This window comes from Haliaeetus albicilla, chromosome 9 (assembly GCF_947461875.1).
Source record: "Haliaeetus albicilla chromosome 9, bHalAlb1.1, whole genome shotgun sequence".
NCBI lineage: Eukaryota > Metazoa > Chordata > Aves > Accipitriformes > Accipitridae > Haliaeetus > Haliaeetus albicilla.
The window spans coordinates 16,908,115-16,928,902 of NC_091491.1; the positions used below are offsets into that span (position 1 = coordinate 16,908,115).

The following is a 20,788-nucleotide window of genomic DNA, read 5'->3' on the forward strand; positions in this document are numbered from 1 at the left end:
TGCAGTTACCTTCTTCAGAAAACTGCTTTGGCTCTGGTTAGGTGCACTTCTTGCAATCAGTGTAACACTTGCTGGCAACTCTAGCGTTCAGGGCTTGCTGTCTTCTCATTTCAGCAAGGCCATGGGGTGCCTTGCTCATGTGGTATTCCTTGCCCACTTCTGCAGTGGATTTGGGGCTGCCTTACTGAGTTCCCAGGCCACCAGGGCTCATTTGCCCTTTTGCTTACACAGCACTGAGAAGCTGCAGTTTCTCATGCGTAAGAAAACCACAGCTTCATGTGCTCCAGCTGTTCCCTCTCCCTGGGCAGTGACAGCAGGACCCATGCAGGCCACCAGGACCTGCCCTGCCATGTTTGGGGACAGGGCAAGTGGCAGAAAAGGCATTTTGCCTGTATCGAAACTGCAGAATCAGGACAGGTCTGCAGAGGGAGCTCCCAATTTACGGTCAGGAGGGGAAATACTTGCTGGTCTTTCTAACAAGTGCTAAGCTATGATCGACACAGCAACTGCTCTTATTGCTGACAACCCCATGTCTTGCAAGCATGGCTGTTGTTATTACAGAGTATCACTGGCATATGAGGCAGTGTGTCAAACATATAACATTGCCCCACTTCCAGAAAATTGCAGAGGTGCAGGTGTCAGAGGAAGGGGACCTGACCAAGTCCAGAGCAGCATGAGAGTGCTCAAGCTGGAAGGCTTTCCAATGTAGACAGATTTTCAGCAGGTTTCTGAAGGAAACAGCCCCAGTTTTGGTGAGATGCTATTCTGAGTCTACGGTGTGATTTGAAAGGAGGCATTATGCAGTGAGTAGTACAAAGGGAGTGACCAGAAATGAATGGGTACCAAGGGAGACACATCAGAGCAGATGGAGCTAGGAAAGCTTTACCCATGCGTTTGGACAAAATTCTGCTTTATGAACTAGTCTGTGCTTGTTTGCTATGTGCTGTATTCTGTGTGTGTGTACAGGGGAATGGCTCCAAGGAAAGTATGTTTGTTTGCTCTGTTGGTGAAGAAAAATATCTTTCTAGAGCGCTTTCAGAACACATCCCCTTTGGGGAACACTAGCAGGTTTCATAGGATCCTTTGCACTGTCGCTGCTCAGGTCTGTGAGTCTCTCCTTGCTCAGTGTCTCCATCCTTGCCTTTTATTGCTGATAGCTTGCAGGGGTAGTGGGAGAAGGGGCCCTGATTTTTCTCACTGTCTAGGTTTGTTTCAGGGCACCTGGAGGCTGCAGGTACCAGCGGAGTGAAGAGATCTCGTGGCCTTCACAAATACACCTGTAATTTGCTGAGCCCTTCCCAAGCAGCAGGTCAGTAACAAGGTAGGCCGGAGTAGCATGGAGTGGCTCAGCTAACCAGTACTTTGTGGGTATTACTCATGTGCTCTTTATATGTAGGCCAGAGTCTAAATACACCTTATGGCCAATAGCCTGTTACTGATACCTAATGAGGGAATGTTATGTTTAGACTTCAGTAAGGCTAACTGCTGTCCTATAGACTTAACCTCCCTCATCAGGCATACTATGGAATACTTTTGTTTTATGACATGAAAATGCATATTTGAGAACATTTCATCTGACCAAGCCTGGCAGTGCCTGTGCTGATGCAATGTGCAGGCTGGATATATGTGGGGCTTTTGGGTGACCACTGTGCATCTTGAATGATGCTACAGACAGTATTTATCCACTGGTTCTGGACAGGCTGGTGAGTTCACAGCCAGCTGGTACAATACTACCTGGACATCTGTAGCAAACTCAGTTTAGATAAAGTGTTTATTGCAATGTTTGAGAGGCAGCTTGGAATAATACCCTAACATGGGGGAAAAGTAATGTTTCCTTTGTCCATAGACTGCCAGGGCTGCAATTTATTACTATTCAACATCAAAACATGTCCCAGTTCTTTGTCTGTGGCCTCATTCTCTCAAATAAGTTTAAATGAAATACTGCTGCTGCAGTTATCTAAAAGCTTCTGTTGAGTCTGGGTTGGATTTGTCTGACAGATGTACCCATTATTCTTTTGTTCTACAAGGGTAGCTCTTACACGGTGTTTTGTCCGTACTGTGGGACAACAGTGTAGACTATTTGAAGCACATCCTATTCATTGTGGAAACCTTAGGGCTGTGCTGGCTACATTTGTAGTATCACCTGGCATGTAACTAGTGCAGGCTGATCACTTCACTCCCCCTCTATGGCAAACACTCTAGCTCCTGTCTAGGTAACTTCTCTAATCTCTTCTTCTTCAGATCTACTTACCAGCCTTCTCCGACACAGGCACAAATAGAAAGAAAATGAATGTTCTAAGTATCTCCTGCAGAACAGCCTCTTGTCTCTGTGCAGGACAGAAGAAGTTACCACTGTCCTTTGGGAATCAGGTAGTTCAGGATACGCACGCACTTGTGTGCTGACCACGCAGGGGTCGGTCTTTCTCCAGCGCTGCAGCATTCATATGCCAGCACCATGAGAAGTAAAACAGATGCCATTTCCTCTTCAGGCAGTGTTGCAACTGAGCCATTAGGGATCACAGAGCTGTTTATGTTAGGGGATTGGAATTCACCTTTTGAGCAGCTGGAGCTGTACTGCGCTTTCTTTTAGGACAAAGAAATACTCACAGAAACCAGCCTGCACATCATCTTATTGCTGCAATCATCACATGTGTTTGGATCCCATCCCCTTGTTTACGTCTCCAGGACAAGGAGTTATGTGTGGCTCGACAGGGGATTGACACATTTGAAGGAAATAGCAGCAGCTTGCTAAAAACTGAAGTTGGTGGCGGGATAGATAGGAGTTAGTGTTCAGTACACAGCTAATCAGTCTCAGATGTCTAACCAGGGCTTGTACCTCTCTGTTAACTTGCAGTAGGTCAGGAGAATCTCTCCAAACACAGTTTCATTCCAGCAAAACTTATGTTGTGCAGCAGCTCTGTCCACTCTGCATCCACATATGGGTCCATTGCATAGAGAGCACTGTGAGGTCAAGCAGTGGTTTGACATTCAGAGCTGTTCTGCTTCCTGCTGCAGCTGTGCTCCAGAGAAGCTACTGTAAGTATCAGAAGTCCCAAGGAGCTGGTACAGGTGAGGCTGGCAGCACACTGTGGCCAGGCAGGGCTGTCAAAGGAGCTGCACAGTCCCTTTGCCATATGCAGACACTCTCCTCAACGGGGAGAATAGGGTTTGTAACCACTCTGTAGCTTATAAGAGCTTACAGCTACTGTCCGTGAAGAGCTACTTCATGGCATTCAGCATCTGACTCCATTTAGGCACCTGAATCCATGGCAGTTTGGCTCCTAAAGCCCTATGTGGATTTGGGTGAAGCTGAAGGGCAGGTCCAGCTGAGCTAATTTTGGTCTGTAGACAGTGCTTGCTCAGTGTGGACAGGAAGCCCTGCACATTGCAGTTCTGCCCATTTAGCAGGGTCCTATGCTGGCTGCACAATTTTGAATTGCTGGTGCCCACAGTTTAATCTCAATGGCAGAGATTAAGGTGGACACTGCAGAATAGATATCTGGATAACTGAAAGCACCAGGAAGGCTGGCAGGGATGAATGCTGAGCTGTACTGGTCCACTCTCCCTCTCCATACCCATAAATTCTGGTGTCTCCCAGTTTGGTGATAGGCTGCTCTCTTCTACCTTGCTGTCCATGTGGCGTACAGGGGCAGCACTCCATACATGATCCAAGTACCATGGTTCCAGCACTTGTCCTGGCTCTGGGAGGTGAGGGTTGCACAGGGCTAGCAGTGTCTGCGCCTTTCCTGGGAACTCACCCTCTGTACTCAGAATCCCAGCTCAGCTGCTGCTTTTTGGTATAGCTCAAACGTGGATTTGCAGAAGTGCTGCCTTCAAAGGCAGAGTGGTTGGAGGTGCAAGATAGGCATCCAAATTTGCCATGCAAAGTACCTCTGTAGCAGTGTCCTTGCCTACTGCAAAAATGCCCCTTGTTGCTTTGCCTTGGAGATGCAGCACTGAGCATGCCACACAGCAGAGACAAGGGGCAGATGTACAGACAAAGAAAAGGGAAGTGAAAGCTCCAGTTCTCCTCTCTCTGATGCAGGTTGTCAGACATGGCTTTGATCTGTCCTACCTTTGGGGATTTAGAGTAGGAAAGATCTTTGAATCCATCTCACGGTAGCTGATAGGGAGCTTTGGTCACAAATCCCTAGAGCAAATCAGCCTCTAAGTATGCTTCTGTGCATGGAAACATGCAATGGTAATTTTTTTTTTCAGTTCTTTGAAGTTGCCTTCTCACACCTAGCTAGACGTGAGGACTAGACAAGGCAGGAATGGGGCAGTCAGTGCTAAGTATCCTAACGCACAGTGTGTTTCTGATCAGTCTGAGATTTACTCCCCATGGACACCTGTAATGGATGGGACAGACAGACAAGAAAAAGATGGAAACTCAAAGGGTCTGGCAAGAGATCGTAAATGAGACAGCAGGCCACCAAAGCCTGGGGGACAGAATCAGTGGAGGAACAGAAGAGATCCCCAGCTGGGACTTTTTGATACAGAGTGTTAGGACATGAAGGGGGAGGGAGAGAGAGAGAACATGGGCTTGCTAGTTGCTTCAGCTGCAGCATGAAGAGGGAGAGCGGGGGCTGCAGGAACATGTCATGCTCACTCTCTGAGCTGTTTGAGTTGAGGAAGTTGTCCGCGGCTAAGTTTCCTTTCCCTCTCTGTACTACTGAAACAGGAAGCTGGTGAGCTGAAGCTGCCTGATCGTTACACAGAGACACACAGGCAGCTCTGGCAGCTCCTGTACTGGCATTCAGGTTTCCTCCAGCTCCAGCGATGGATCAGTGCTGGTACCACGGCAACATCACTCGCTCCAGAGCCGAAGACCTGCTCTCCAAAGTAGGCAAGGATGGCAGCTTCCTTGTGCGGGCCAGTGAGTCAATTGCTTCGGCATATGCACTCTGCGTGCTGTAAGTACAGCTTTCAACCTCGCGCTTCATGCGGCCACTTTTGTTGCCACTTGTGCAGGGGGTAACACCCTGCATCCTCTCCAGCACAGAGGCAAACAGCCACTGTACCCACTGGGAAGGTGCAGCCCACATCAGGGCATGGCTGGTTTCACCTGACTGGGCCACAGGGTAGGGAAGGGTTGGGAGCAGGGCCAGGCTGAACAAACCCATATTCTTTTACTGTTGTACTGCTCATACCACTTTTCCCCTGATTCAAAAGGAGAGAATAATGAAAGATACTGCGGCTGTGCTCTGAGAAAAAATAACCTCTTGACCTCTTTGAGCATGTTAACAACTTGGGTCAGGTATTTACATTTAACAGCTCAAAACCTGAGCTTGGTACCCTCACAGGCACCTTTCTTGCTCTGGTTCAGTGTGTGTCCGACCCACCTGCTTGTACAATGCTGTGTCCCATTCAGTAAAAGGCTTGAAATAGTTCCTGGAGCTGTGCATGATACACCCGGCACAGCAGTCATTCTACCTGCATCATTAATGTGGCTCGTGGGGTAAATATTTCATGTGGAAACAGGGAGAGGAGAGAAGTGCTGACAGCCCTGACCTCCCCGTTCTGGGTTGGAGCTGGGGACCAGAGAGCAAGGCCTCCTGCCCTGGGTTTGTGAGGGGCAGGTGTTATTCCTGGAGGCAGGAGTGCAGGGGCAAGAGGAGGGTAAATCAGTAGGTGCAGTCTGAGGTATTTGACTTTGTATTACAGAGAGATAAGATAGTTGCTCTCTGCTTAGGAGAGATCAAGAGAGCCTCTGTGGGACCCTGTTCTGCCTGTCAGATCCTCTTTGCTGCCATTGTGCAGCAGATTAATAGAATTTATGTCATCCTTACCCCACATTAAATTACAAGCAGGTTTCTCAGTGTAGTTTCTTTCTGAAAGTAGATTTCTTGCAATGGTAAAGGCGGTGCTGCTGTTTATAATTCTGGTCTGACTGCTTGTCTCTGAGGTCAGGCTTCTGGTGACAGCACAGTCTGCTGCAGAGGATTCACCTGCAGAAAAGCGTGGGGCTGGGTAACTGCCCTGTAAGCGTAGGTGTTGGACTGTCAGAAATCTGTGGCTGGGTAATGGGGGTGTTCACAAAGTGCAGAGATCCTCTGTGCCTGCCTGTTAAGATGTTTGTAATAATGTGGGGAAGAGTTTTGTCTTGCTGGAGGGAGCAGAGAAAGAAGGGTGGCTGCAGATGAATAGCCAGGACAAGCAGGAGGAAGGACAGGCAATCATGTAGCATGCGCTGCGGGCCCAAGTTACAAGTCAGGGAACATTTTACTAGAATAGACTGTTGCTTCCATTGAGTGTTTCTAGTATGACCCCTTTGATTTGCCTTGTAACCAGTATGTACACAAAATATTTTTTCAGACTGATAGTGGGGGTTATAGAAAGGGAAGGTGCTGTAAAAATGTCTACTAACATGCATTTGCATAAGTTTTTCCATTGTAAATGTTTACACAGCCAACTTTGAAAGCCTTTTGTGACTTGAGAGACATGGGATCAGGAAATAGGAACAATATCATGACCAGGATTTTCTGAACCGGGAGCCAAAGGTTATGTTCTTAAATCCATTCTGAGGTGGCTAACGTGAATGGCTTGATTAAAGAAATGAGGAGTACCCAGCCTTGTCAGCCAAGAGCAGATGGATCTGTGGTGCAAAGGGCTGGCATTAATTATAGTCTGAGAAATGTCACACAAATTTCTGTCAAAGTACCTAACAAGCTTTCAGCTTATGCTGGTTTGCAGTTAGTTTGTGAAGAGAAAGGGTTAAAGGTGGTGAATAAGTTTTTCCCTCTGAATGTCATCCTGACAAAATGGGCAGTTTTGCTGAAGCTGCAAACTTCCTCAGAGATGTATCAGTTTCAGCTGTGTTATTGACTGGAAGGTGTTTGAAGTTTGAGCTCTTCAGTTACTTCTGTTTAAAAAAAAACAGAGAGGCTGGAGATAAAGAATGAGAGAGAGAGGGGAATTGAAAGCCTGACTGCAAAAGGTTTTCACAAAAGAAAAGTGAAAAAGTGTCAACTGTGTATAGATAAGGAAAATAAAAAACCATGAAATTTGCTCTGAAAAAGAAGTGTCATATTCTGCAGACCTCTAATATTTATTGGGCAGATCAGTCAAAATCCAGCAAAAGCACTTATTATATCATAGAATGCAATAGTGATTTTCTTGAAGAGTTGCTTAGGAAAATAGTGTTTGTATAAATATAGACACGTAAGGGAGGTGTATTTGCAGGGCCTTTTAAGAGTGCCTCCTTGCCTTTTCTGAAACGTCGAGCAGCAGCATTGAACCTAGCAGAGAGCTGAAACAGTCAGCAAATGCAGAGGGAACGCTCCTCCCCCTGCACTGCTGTCCTCTGCTCTACTGGTCATGCTGCCCCATAAAAGGCAAGAAGCAAAGCCATTTTCCTCCTCCTTTCTCTGTGCCTGGATCATTTGATCTGCCAGTTTATTGACAAGAAATGGGCTCTTTGACTTACCTGGTGAGGAATGCCTGGATCCTGAAATAAAAACTGAGCCTGCTTAGTGTTCACAGCGTGCAGCACCTGAACTGGTATCATTCTTCCAGGGGATCTTCTGTTGGTGGTTCATGTGTGAATGGCTGCAGGATTAACAACACTGCTAGAGATGACCCTCAGAGGCTAGCTGCAGCTGTAGGATCCCTCTCAGAGGACACAGCCTGTGAGATGCCATTTCCAACCCCCTGTGGGTACAGCCTCTCTCATGGTGCACTTAGCACCATGCCTAACATGGTAGTCCTGTTTAGAATTTCCAGGCACTCCCAATATGCACATCATCACCTGTGCAAAAAAACATATACAGCAGGAGAGGAAAGAGAAAATACAAGCCTTGTCCCCTTTTCTCCGCTGGTTGGTTGAGAGGACAGAGAGATGACAAAGTACTTGGAGACATGTTTAAGCTGAGGCTGATGTTGTATTTACCCCCACACACAGAGGGCCTGAACAGTGGTTGAGCAATTCTGAACTCAACCCAGTTTTTAGGGAGGACCTGGAATGTGACAGTAATTGGGCCCACATAACTTGACAGTCAGGACACTGAGGACAGAAAGCCTAAGGGTAGAAATGGAGTAAGATTCCCAGTCTTCTCCATCCACATGCACTAAATTAGGGGACTGCTAAAGAGGATTCCTGCTTTTGATGCTAGGAAGTGCTCCTCCCTGCTCCTGTCTCACCCAACAGCCCTTCTTTCCTTGCACATCCACTGATCTTACCTGTCCTCATCTTAAACCTCTTTACAAGTATGACAGCAGCCTCGTAAGGCCTGTGCGATGGGGCACTTTCTGTGAAGGTAACAAGGAGGGTCCTCTTGTGATGCAAGAGCCATTGAGCTGGTTTGTTTATCAGTTTCATAATCTCCACACGCACAAATTTTCTCTCATCAGCTGCATGAGCAGTTCTGCTTAGCCCTGTTTGCATATCAGCAGGAGGAAACGGTCTAAGAGAACTGCATTGACAGATAAAAACAAAACCCATACCCTTCCTTGGGGCATACACTCATCTGGTGTTGATTGCCCTGGGCTTGGTGAAATTAGCAGTGTTGTGGCAATCCAAAGTAGTTGGGGATCATGGCTGTGACTTCCAGCTCCGTACCAGATCCTCAGATATGTGAATGAATAGGTGCCTGTGAAATGGTCTTATGTCGCTTAGTGAAGTGGTACTGAGCTCTGGGAGCACTTCTAATCCTTCTGTGTCCTTTGCATTAATGCCATCAAAAGATACAGGTTCATGTGGCTACATGACAAAATCCTCCAAACACCCTGAAAAAACTCAGCTATGATTTATATGTAATTTCTTTTCATTTCCAATTGCTCTTTGTGATTCCTTGTGTAAGGCTGCCTAAAATCCTGGCGATCTCTCTTCCTCTCTCCTGCATGGAGTAGTTCTGAAGGGTGTATGATGGTTAGACTCACAACATAATTGTAAAAGAGGTGAAGATATTTTATTCATCTGCCTGATCTCCCCCGCTGGGGGGCTGACCTCAACCCACATTTCATGACAATTTCACAGGTAATGCAGTGTTTCTGCTACAGCCAAGGAAGCTCTGAGAGTGGATTGTGGTTTTTTCCTTTGAGAGGAAGGGGTTGAAACCAGCGTTGTTCGCTGGCTTAAAGCCATATTGTATGTTTTAAGAGTGCTTTGCAAATCTTAAAAGATTTGATCAATGTGTTGTTCACTTGGGAGAAAGGTAAAAATATGTTTGTTTGGTTTTTTTTTGTCAACACTTCTTGGGCAAGCTCCACAAAGCTCAGCAGCTGCTGAGGAACGTCATGCTTCCCACATGCCACGTTACAGCACTGCTCAGGCTTCTCTTGGGCTCTTGTGCATTAATGTGGCCCTCCACTGGGCAAAAGACTCCTCCATGCCCCCTTAAATAAGAATCTAATTGAATTTAGCTGGGACAAAATGTTCGTTATGGCTGATCTACAGATGCACATGTACAGTGTGCATCCGCACCAGGATAGCAAGATGAGTTTTCATTTAGGCTGTTATTTAGGATTTGTGCATGAAAATGTGCCTAGCAATCGGCTGTCTTGCTTTGATTTAGCTGAAATCTATAATTTTTTTTTTTCCAATACAAGCTGATGCACCTACTAGCCCTTCAATTTACTCATTCATTGCTGATTTTGGCCCTGTGTCTTTTGGATTTCTGCTTTTTCATTCCTTCCTGAGATGCCCACTCTACTGACAGCTAGAGCTATTTGGTGTTTTCTTTCTTTCTGGCCAGAAGAAGAGTTGAATAGCTCGCTCTGAGGCTGATGCTGATACCACTTTCTGCAGTGACAACTGCAAACATGTCTCAGTGACCAGGAACACTTCAGGTTTGTGTTAGTTCACAGACTTCAGGGAAAGAAACAAAGAGAAATGTTTAAAATCCTTGTGCATGAAGCCATCTGTGTGTCTCGGGATTTTCCAATACCTTTTCTCATGGGGGGGGTGCCATGGTGTGATTCCCTTCTGGAGACAGTCTAATCATATCTCCTCTGATCTGTTCTAGGTTTCGGAATTGCGTTTATACCTACCGAATTTTGCCCGATAAAGAAAATAAGCTAATTGTCCAGGTAAGCCATGCTGTGTACCACTTGGACCCACAAAGACACACGTAAGACCGCTCACTGCTTTTTTTTCAAAGCAGTTCTAACACCAAGAGAAAAAGGATATAAGGAGTTAAACTAATGCACCCAACCAGCACAGTGTTGGTCTCCAGTCCACTGCTATGGAGATCTTAGTCTCTGTTCCGCTGCTGTGGCCGTCAGCACACAACGGCACACAATTTAACATGTGTGCCTTCAATTCAGTGTTACTGCCATGTTTTATATAACTGAGAACCTCAGCCCATGGAATACCTTTTCCTCTGAAGCCAGCTTCTTGTTAATACAATCCAGAATTGCAGCACAATTTACCTACACCTAGAGAATGTAAATTGAGTTGTGGTCTCAGGATCCAGAAAGTACTAGCATTGAGGGCAGGAGTTTCAGACCTTCTGTTTATTCCTATTCTGCTTTAGGATCCTGAACGAGCCACTTCCCCTTCCTGTACCACCTCTCAGCCCTTGTTTTCTCAATATAGATCATGAAACTTGGGGTGGGGAGGGAGGCATGGTCTCTTACAGCCCCAAGAAGTGGGCATGGCTTTACTAGGAGGCAGTGGGGGCTGTAGCCCACCCATCCTCTTAGCACAGCCAGTGCAGCGTGGGCATTCCCTATAAAATGAAATGGAAATGCCCATGCTACCCATGTGCCCCAGTCTGCCTTGCTATTCAGAGTGGGTCTACATTTGTTCCTTCGCATTTCAGATGACAATTAGCTTCCCTCACTAGAATACAGATTTCTACCAACTCCATGTGCGGCTCACACGTGCCACGTTACTTATGTATTTCCTGATGTGTTTTAGGGGCAACAGTTTTATTTTGAGATCTGCACCAAAGAGGCAGCATATCTGAAACTAGAGTGATCAGGTTAGTGGGAACAATTGAGTGCTGCCAGCTTTCTTTCAGCTGTGGGCTGCTGGTAAGAATTGTGGATTGTGCGTCCTGGGTGCTCTTTTGGGTGGCTCAGGCTCGGGCTGTTCTTAGGACCCCTACTTAGATGCAGCTCTGCACAAGCACAGTTGTATTGCCACCAAGGCATATTCTAGGCTCTCAGCACTGTGCTCCAGAGGACTATGTGCCCAGAGTCAGCCACCAGCATCAGCACGATGTCCTCATTGGCCTTGCCAGTTACAGCTGGTTTCTCCGGAGCTGTTGAGATACCTCTGCCTTGCTTGCCACAGCACTTCTGTTTCCGAGGAGGAATTGGCAGTAGGACACTATGCCAGACTCGACCTGGGTCTGTATGCATTACTATGGCGTGTCACCAAAGCTAATCCATCTTCCCAGAGCACCGGGCAACACCATACAGAGGAACCTGTGCAAGCTCTGCAGGCTGCAAGCATGGGGGCCAGCACTCAGGTGGAACGAATAACCTGTCATTCTGATCTGGCTCCACACAGTATGCTGCAGGTCATTTGTAGTAATACTTGATTCTTCCCCATCATCTGATATATCTCAGCCTTATTGTCCTAAATCATGTGTTTTGATGTATTGTGCTGGTGTGATGATATGTTGTGATGGTAAGATAGGTGTCCAGAAGGTGATACAGTGTTTATCATTATTTACATACCTAGAGCAACTGCAGAGATCAGGATGTCATTATGCCAGAGACCTCACAAGGGAAGCACCCCAGGCTGGCAGAGTGCTGGGGAGACCTGAGACCCAGGCAATGGGTACAACTATCCAAGTACCACAGCAGCTCAGTGGCAGAGGCAGGATGGGAGGCTGGTGCTGCTAATGATGTCCTTGCTCTCTGCACTGGCACCATGGTGAGGGAGGGAACCTGCGGAACCCTAACTCTGAATGGGTTTGGGGTATGAGTTTGGCAGCTGCTTTGTCTTTTAGAAAACAAGCACAGAAACGATCATGTGTTGGCTTTTCACCTGAGGGGGAGGAATAAAGAAAGGGCAGAGGTTACCTGCAAAGGCAGCTACACAACCCCACACTTTGTCCTTACAAGCCTTGGATGGGCCTTGGCAAAGCCCTGGTCCCCTCCTCTGTTAAGGAAATGTGATCTACTAGAAGTACACCCAAACCGATGTGTAAGATTCTCTTGGGATCTGTGTTGTGATTGTGAGGCATTTCTCATGTTTATATGTTGTGGGATGCAGAGGGACTGTGGTGGAATACCTTTGTATGCTGGGTTGCCAGTAGCTGTAGGTTGAATATCAGGAGTAGGCTAAGTTAAGTGTGCTGTTAACTCATGTTCTGAAGACATACCACCTCCTGTTTTGTGCTGCTTTGTTCCAGTTCTGTGGGAGAGGCAGAAGAAGGGGGCTGGCTGCTTCTGGCGAGAGAGAGACACAGTGAGAGTTGTAACAAAGGCTCAGAGCAAAACAGTCTCATGTTGTTGGCTGCTGTTGTTGGTACGTTGTTCCAGCTGGGCCAGACTTTTTTGGTTGTTTGTCTGTTGGCTATTGGATAAAACTAGCTACTTCATGTGTATTACAAGATCAGATTTTTGAAAAGAATGGTTCTCCTGTGCAAGGACATAAAAGCTGTTGAATAGGAAGGAGTTTTGACATTTTAAAAAATCCCATTAAAAAGGAAAGAGTCTACTAATCCTGTGGAATTAGAACAGGTGTTAAATTAATACAGCAATCAGTAGATGCTTATCATTTCTGTGTTTATGGGGAAAAAAAACATAGGAAAGATTCAATACTAAACCCTGAGATTAGCCTGTATTAGTTACAAATATGGGCCCTGATCATGCAATGTGACCTTTTTTGCCTGCACGGTGCTCCTTCCTGAAGCTAACAAGGTTGTCTTCCTGCTCAGATCTGGGCTGTTGTCTGTCAGGCATTTTTCATGATGACAGCAGGTTCAGAAGATGTGTAATATCACAGCTACATACACAGCACTTGTGACATGATGGCTCTCCCTCTGCCACTCTGTGGAGTTTTTTCACCTTTAAAACTGCAAGTTGCTTCACATTTTTTTGAGTCTTGAAGAGTAGATTTCATTTTTCTTTTTTTTTAATTAGAGCCTCGTCCTGCACCAGTAGAATGATACTCAGTGTCATTTTTTGCATGGTTAAATTAACTGTTCAAGTACAGGTGGCAGAAAGGGAGGTGTATATTTTTGCATTTGGGCTGAAGAAAAAAGTATTTGCATATGTCCTTCCAGCATTTTGTGGCATGCTATGTGATCTGCCACTGGGTTTCTGCATCTGCAGCCAGCTCTACAGCAATCAGCCTAGTCAGGAATCCCTCTTGCCTACCATATCTGCAATCAAACTGGTATCCCTGCAAAACATACCATGCCATAGCTGTTACAGTCATAGACTTTCTTCTTTAAACACAATTAGAAATTCTTTCCTTCCTTTTCTGGGACTGCTGAATTTTCTTCCATTACTTGAGACTTCAAAATACAGGCAAAGAAATCTATGGCTTGGATGAATCAAACTTGCATCCTGCTGATGAAAACATATTTAAGGAAGCGGGGGAGGAGTAACAAAAACACCTTGAAACACAGGATCTGTAACAGTGAGTAGAGATCTTTGTCCTTAGGCTAAGAACAATTAGTCATCAAGATATCTCTGTTAGCCTGCAGACTCGCACTGTAGTAAACCACTGAGAAGCTGAGACAGGAAGAGAGCAAAAAACAATTACATAGAGATCAGGGCAGGGGCATGGGCACAAGGCTGGAAATCAACTGCCCCTGAGTTAGCTTAGCTGCTACCTGCCTGTTGGGCAAGTCACAGCTGGGGTACTTCACTTTCTTCTCTGTAGAACAAACAAGTATGATTTTCCTTTGCTTAAATGGGGAGGCATAGTTAATGCGGAGTTGAAAGTTTGCGGACTAGCTGAGTGTAATTTGTGTTTGTGCAAAGAGGGGTGGAGCAGCAAAGGAGCCCTTGGGCATCACAAGATCAAATTAAACACTAGAGACAAACTAAAGATACTACAGCTGTCTTTCTAAGCCAGGCATCTACGGTCAGTTCTTGCCATCCAGATTCACAGAAGATAAAACTTTCCTATGTTGTCACTTAAAGCATCTCATTTATACAACTAGCTGATGTGTCCATATGACCCTCATCACTGCACAATCTGAATTCCTTGTGGTCTTAGCATCTCCTCAATGAGGGAAAGTGCTCTTGTTCCCATTTTACGGAACTCAGTTGCAGTTGAGGATTGGGTTACCAAAAATAATTTTAAATAGTTGTCCCTTGCTGACCTTACCAGGATCAGAGGATGCATGTGATACATCAGTATTCATCCCCCCTCGTTTTAGGTGTGCAGTCAAAGCTGTCACGTAGTCAAAGCTGAGTTGTATCTCTGTAGTCAGCAGGGAAGAAACGGGTTTCTGATCTGGGTCGGCTAAACTGTCCTTGGCAGGTCCTGTCTCTGTTGCCTAAAGAGCCCAGAGAACCCCCTTAGGCTGCCAGACTTGGCAGGCTGCAGTCAGGTAAGGAGATTCCCATTGCAGCTGAGAAGGCACTGAGGTCAAAAGCTGCTGTTGAAAAACTGTGATACTGCCTTTGCCTAATGCTTTACCCTGTATTGCCTTTATATACTGCAGTTTTAAAAGGTCACTGTCAAGAGTATAACCTGCCTCATGAGTGAGGATGCTTGAAAGAGGTGGTGAGAAGGAAGACAGTGGCTTTGGCTGGTCAGTGAATATGGATTGGTACCAGGTAGTGTGGTACCATCGCTAAAACCCTATGGAGTTTGATCTCTCTAGATTTCTGGTTCATCTCAAATAGGAGCTCACAGCTGGTGTTATCTGATTGCTGTTCGGCAATCTAGCTGCAGTGCAATCAGTCATTTCTCAGTGGCAGCTAGATTGCATCTTAGTTTGTGCTCAAAGTCTATCAGGTAACATTTCATAGATCATTTACAGGATCAAGCACTTACCTCGTGCCACTCTGTGTGAAGGCTGGGGGCAGATATTCCTGATGGACAGATGTCAACATTGCACAAACAGGTCTGTCACCAAAGATGCCCTTGGTAAAAGCCACTGAGAGACAGTCAACCTACTAGTTATGGGAGCAGCTTTAGCTTGTTGCTAAAGGTGGTGCCTCCTTAAGAAACCGGGGCATCTGCAGAGCAGGCTTTTGGTAGCTCAGTGCCATGGACAGATTTTATAATTGTGTGCTGTATCCTCCTGTGCTGTGTGGCATGGTCTGGCCTCTGAGTTTGAGGAAGCTGCAGCCTCCCAGTGCTTTCCCATGGGCATGACCTGATGCTTTAGCTCAGTCATGTAATGTTCCCATTCTGCGACCCAGAACTTGAACCAGACATGTTTGTCCACCACCTCAGGGCTCAGGCCTCCCTTGCCCAACCACTGCTCTTTCCTTCTACTTCTTGCCAACCTGGTTTTTTTTCCTTACATTACCCTTAAGTCTGCTGTCTCATTTATGCCACTAGCTGAGATCTTGCTTCAAGTTGTGTACCTGCCTTTAATGTTGCGGGCTGCCAAAGATTGAGGTTCCAGCCATCCACAATGCCTTGAGTAGTGTTTGTATCTTTTGGCTGCCCCACAGGAGAGGGCAGAAATAGACCTTGGCTTGAGCAGGAATAGGAACCACTTTACATTTTCAAGCAAACTGGAAATTTAAAACAACGCATTCAGGTGAAATGTTTCATTTTGATTTTGAGCTTTTCAGAAGTTATCACAGTGTTGCTGGGATGTTGAAGAAAAATGTTTTTTCAGATGGAAAAACTGGATGGTCCTTTTGAAAAAGTACAGATAAGCAATTTTGAACTTTTCACCTTTTTTTTTTTTCCTAAATTAATGAGGGAGAGGGGGATTGAACGAAGACCATGCCTTACGTAGCACATGCTCCAACCCCCTTAATTTTTTTAATAAACTTTTTTTTCTTTTTTTTGGCTTTGAGCAAAACTGTTTGACCAGCTCCAGAGTTTGGCCATTTCTGTGGCTTACCTTATTGTGAAAAGGAATCACGAAAGCTGCCTTCTTCTCATGCTGCATAAGAGACTGTATTACAGTATGGAAAACATTAGTATTTTTAAAGTTACTGCCTGTCTTTTTCTTTCCACTTCACCTTCCTGGGCTGTCCTGGCTGCCCAGCTCCTCGACAGAAACCAGTGGTGTGCATGCATATTCCTGTGCTCTGCTCCGTGGGTAAGTGTTGGAGACATTAATTTTGCAGTTCTAGTGCCAGATCATCATCTCTGTGAGCATGAGCACTGCTTGCATTTGTGCTGAAATTCACCATTGCTGCAAGGGCTTTTTAAACATTACTTATATTTATACTTACTACTTGTTGTAAAGGGAGGGCCTGACCCTATTTACTTGTAGGTTTTGCTGACTTCAGTGAGAATTATAGATGCCCTGGCAGCACTATTTTACATTGAGTGATTGTCTAGCTTTTTTTTTCTTTTTTCTTCTGGTAATTTTTTCTAGTCTGATACGAGGCTGCATGCAACAGGAAACAAATGGTGCTATGTGAGCAGTTAGAAGCAGGCCAGCAGCTGTGACTCACTGTATCAACTGACACTGAACCTGTAGGTTACCAGTGTACTTGCAGCACTGGCTCCCAGAAGGTAGGAGAGCCAATAATTACTGTGTATAGGGTTTCCTGCTGAAACCCCTCCCTCTCCGGCACACTTCTAGAAACACATTTTGGGTGAAACATCTAGATTTGTATTCTGTCTGCATATGGCTTGGCTAAATATGGCAGAAAGACCAAAATCCTCTGTCCCAGGACGGGCAAGACATACAATGAGAGGGCTGCCTGTACACATCAGCAGGTCAGCAGGATTGTCCCTGCCTCTAGGCAGAATTTGTTCTGGCTTCTGTTTATGAGTCCTACAGGGTGGAGCTCGGCATAAAAGCTTCATCCGGTGTGCTAACCTGTTCTCAGAGCACAGACACACGGCTGGCTGCCCATCCTGCCAGCATGATCTGATAAGAGCAGGAGTTTAGGTCAGTTCCTGCATTCCTGGTGTCACTGCTCTTGTCACCAACGTCAGAGGCAGTGTCTGGCTGTGGCACATGCAGTACCAAGTCCTTTGTGAGCCCTTTGCAGAAAGATGCAAAGTTTTTGTCGTTCTCTTTGATACTGCACTGTAATCCTAATTTGCTGTGCTGCTCTGACATGTGTGGCCAAGAAAAGGCTTTCTGTAGTAAGGATTTTGTGATTTGCCTTTGATTTTGCTGATCTATTGATATCTGATCAAAACCTTTCTACTAGGAAATTGCACTTCAGCTGGTTTCAGTGGGAGATAACGCAAAGCAAAATCTTTTGGGTGATGGTCACCCATTCACAATGTTGCAACCACTTATAGCTTCTGTCAGACAGGTGTGTAAGGATTTTGTACTTGCTCAAATTGATGTCAAAACCTCATGGTCTCCACTGAGGACAGGGCAGGCACAGGCCTGCCCAAAATATTGCTTGCAGGCTGCATGGAGACTGTAAGTCATCCGTGGTCTGCTTGCAGCTGAGAGGCACTTGGGACTGTTGGCTTGCCTCTGTGTTGAAAGACAGGAGGAGACCAAGTGTCCCACCAAGGAGGATGCTTGGTGGGCTGGAACACACTGGTGGGGTAGCCATCTCCTCCAGGCAGGCGTATGCCGGTGGGCAGGGCAGTGTGTATTTGGACTGGTGTTCTGCCAAGGTGAGAGGTGTGCCAGCACCACATGGTGCATGCTGGTGTCCCTGGGAGTTACAGGGGGATAATCAGCAACTGCATTGCTGCAGGGGAGGGGAAGGCACAGCAGTGTTGCATGAAGGACAGAGGGGCATGGTGGGGCTTGGAGGAACTATTTCAGTAGGAAGCAGAGAGGGGGTCACCAAGGGAAAGAGCCCAGAGGTGCAGCCCAGTCTTAGGGTAAAACCGAGTGGTCCCAGCAAAGCTTTGGAGTTGGGGACCCAACTGAAGAGTCAAGAGCTCATCAGAGTGCAGAGCTGCAGAGTGTCTATGGGGAAGTGGGATTTTATGCATAACAGTAAATTTCAATAAAAGTTAATGCTGAGAATGGAACTGATTTCACCCAAGTGAGTTACTACCACAGAAAACTTGCTGTGCTTGTGGTGCTCTGTTCGTACTGAAGGGCTCAGGTATAATCAGGGTGATTACTTTTCTTGGATAGAAACAAGGGTCAAGTGGACAACCAGGTAACATTTAGGAGTAATGTCTCAAAACATGGTTAGGGAAACACATTTCTAGTATGCCCAAATACATAATTTAATTATATTAAGCTTCATTTTATTACTGAAAATGGTAGATATTCCAATTTGAATATTTTCTTGTATAATTTAATGTTGCTTTAAATCAATTTGTAGAACTCTTTGCAGTCTTTACATGTAGGACTGAAAATAATTTGCAGTCAGAGCTTAGCAAAATCTGTGTACTTCATGTTCCTGCAAACTATCCAAATCTGTTTATACAAGGAAAATGTTTTTTTTCTGCTGTTGCATCTGAGGTAAGAAACAATATAATGCATTTCACAGGTTTTGAAAAACTGAAAGAAGCAGCATTTAATAAGAGAACTAGGTATTTCCTGAAACATGCACATTCCTGCTACTGAATCTCTCAGTATACAAAATTCTTCATACAAACAAACCATATCCAGCTTTTGTCTAGTTTGAACCCTTCCAGAATGTTTCCAGTTTCCTGAAAATATAAAAATAACATTCAGAGAAGATGACTTAAATCAGGTTCAAGTGATATTATTATTTTGTTTTACAAGCCTCAAAAAAATTAAATCAGATATTTGAAAGCTTATGCACGCCATGAAGTGAAATCCCTTTTCCTTTTATCTGGATGTGCTTTCAGATAAAATTTCACTCCAAAGAGTGAAATGCCAAAGAACATCATCAATTTCTCTTACAGTTTGCCCTCCAATAAATGTGTTACATCATAAAGGTTTCATCACGCTTAAACAACTGAAAATTGCAAATAGGCAGTCCTCACTGAATGTACAAAAGCAACTTCCAGGTGCTGCAATATACTTTAAGATTCAGAAGATAAAAACATTAGGGCTGTTAAGCAGTAACCAGTTTAACAATTACTGTTTTAGAAGAATAATTGTTTCACCATATTATCCTTTTGAAAGGCTTTGACCACCCAGAACCACATACCCAGCAGCTCTTTCCTACCCCGCTGGATCTTTCAGTTCCCGCTACAAGAGCCTGAGTGCATAAACAATCGAGTTTGCTCTTGGCACAAAAGTAGGGCAGAGGCTTTGGCTGGGGGACAGGAACAAGCGGCTGGGAGGTGGTGGGAACCTCAGCCTCCAACAGCAAAGAAACTTTCTCCAGCAGCAAATATACTTTAGGCAGTTCTTGCTGTCCCTCATCCCCCTGCAGACACTTCCATCCCAAATCAACCGTTTCTGTGGGCACATTTTAAAGGGAGGGGTAGTAACCTCTGCTCATGGACTGAGAACTATAAGAAGTTTTGGGTTTTTTTTAAACGGACTTTTCAAATTAGCTACAGTCTGTGCTTGAGAGGTCAAATGTATAAACCTAATTGAGATGAGCACCTTGAGGACACACACCTCAACATCTCCAGGACTAGCAAAATGAATATTTTCTTGAAATTCTAAACCTCTTCTAGCAGATGAGGAAAAATAATTGAAAACTTACACAATCAATATTATCAACAAGAAGATATTCTCATTTTTCACTCATTTGATGGATGTTAGCTTTAATATTATCTGTCACATAGTGTTTAAACCATTTGATTGTCTTATCCTTTTTATATTTTATATTTCCAAAGACTTCTGATGAAGCATCATAACTGAATTTAAAATATTCAGGGATACAACAGATTATTTCTCTTTCAGCTATGTGGTAATGAAGCACCATGTTTTATTGCTTCTGTGCTTTGAGGCATGATGGGTCACAGAGAAAAGTACTTATTTTCAGGGAAGTCTTGAGTTTTTTCTCAAAGAAAGAGAAGCTAATATATTATTGGTGCTATGTGAGGCTTTTTGTCCTGATCATTTAAGATAGGAATGAGTCTTGGAAAACATTGCTATTGAATTTGATTACAATGAGTTCTTATGGCAAATATCACCATCTGTACAAGATAGTTTCTGCACTTGTTACTAACAGGGTATGTCCTTTCTTCTTTAGAGATATATCTTGATTTGCTGATGAGATGTATCATTGCAGGCTGTGTCCTCCATGCAGAGATGCAACTCGTCCAGCAGGTCACAAGTAATGCTTAGGCTCCAGTTAGATCTTGCTCACTCGATCTGCTCTGCAGCCTTAGGGAATGGGACCAATAGATCCTACATGCGCTGCAGCTTATTGCTGATACAAATATAAAATATGAAGATACAATCACCTTTCAATAACAACACATTCAATTTAAAGTATTGTCCTGGTTGCACTTGTTTTAGGTCAGTGTGGTCTGTTCCACCAATACTTTTCAAATTCAAAAGGATTTCAAATTTCAAAAGGATTCAAATACCTTTCGGTGGTTGAAGCTATTTCATGAAGTTTTAAAAGAAATTTAGAATCCTTTAGTTTTGAGATTGCTGCATAAATGCAAAGCACACAGGACTTGATGTCAAATGAGAAGATTTTTTAGGGAAATGAAACAGACTTTAACAAAGATAGCTCAAATTCAGTCATTTCAGAGTCCCTCAGAGAATGAAGTCACAATGCGACTTTTGGTTGTTCCCAGGTCTTTGCCCTGCTGTCTGACTTCTTTTGTCTTCAATTCGTAACTTCTGACAGAGTTTTCCATCTTGGTTCTTCTCTGAAAGTCTAAGTTCATTCCCTTCTTTTCCATCCCAGGGCTCTAAAGCTCTCC

The 20,788-nt window shown here is 44.8% G+C and overlaps 1 protein-coding gene across 2 annotated transcripts in view; it reads left to right on the forward strand.

The window, feature by feature from the left end:
* The first annotated feature begins 622 nt into the window (after positions 1 to 622).
* Positions 623 to 20,788, forward strand: part of INPP5D (inositol polyphosphate-5-phosphatase D) — a 60,703-nt gene continuing 40,537 nt past the window's right edge. The window contains exons 1-4 of one of the 2 annotated variants that reach the window (XM_069791900.1): positions 623 to 752; positions 1,217 to 1,309; positions 4,682 to 4,913; positions 9,963 to 10,026. In XM_069791900.1, the coding sequence (XP_069648001.1) occupies positions 4,780 to 4,913; positions 9,963 to 10,026 (198 nt within the window). In that variant the 5' untranslated portion in view covers positions 623 to 752; positions 1,217 to 1,309; positions 4,682 to 4,779. The remainder of the gene's footprint in view (positions 753 to 1,216; positions 1,310 to 4,681; positions 4,914 to 9,962; positions 10,027 to 20,788) is intronic. The other variant, XM_009927969.2, reaches the window with a different exon arrangement.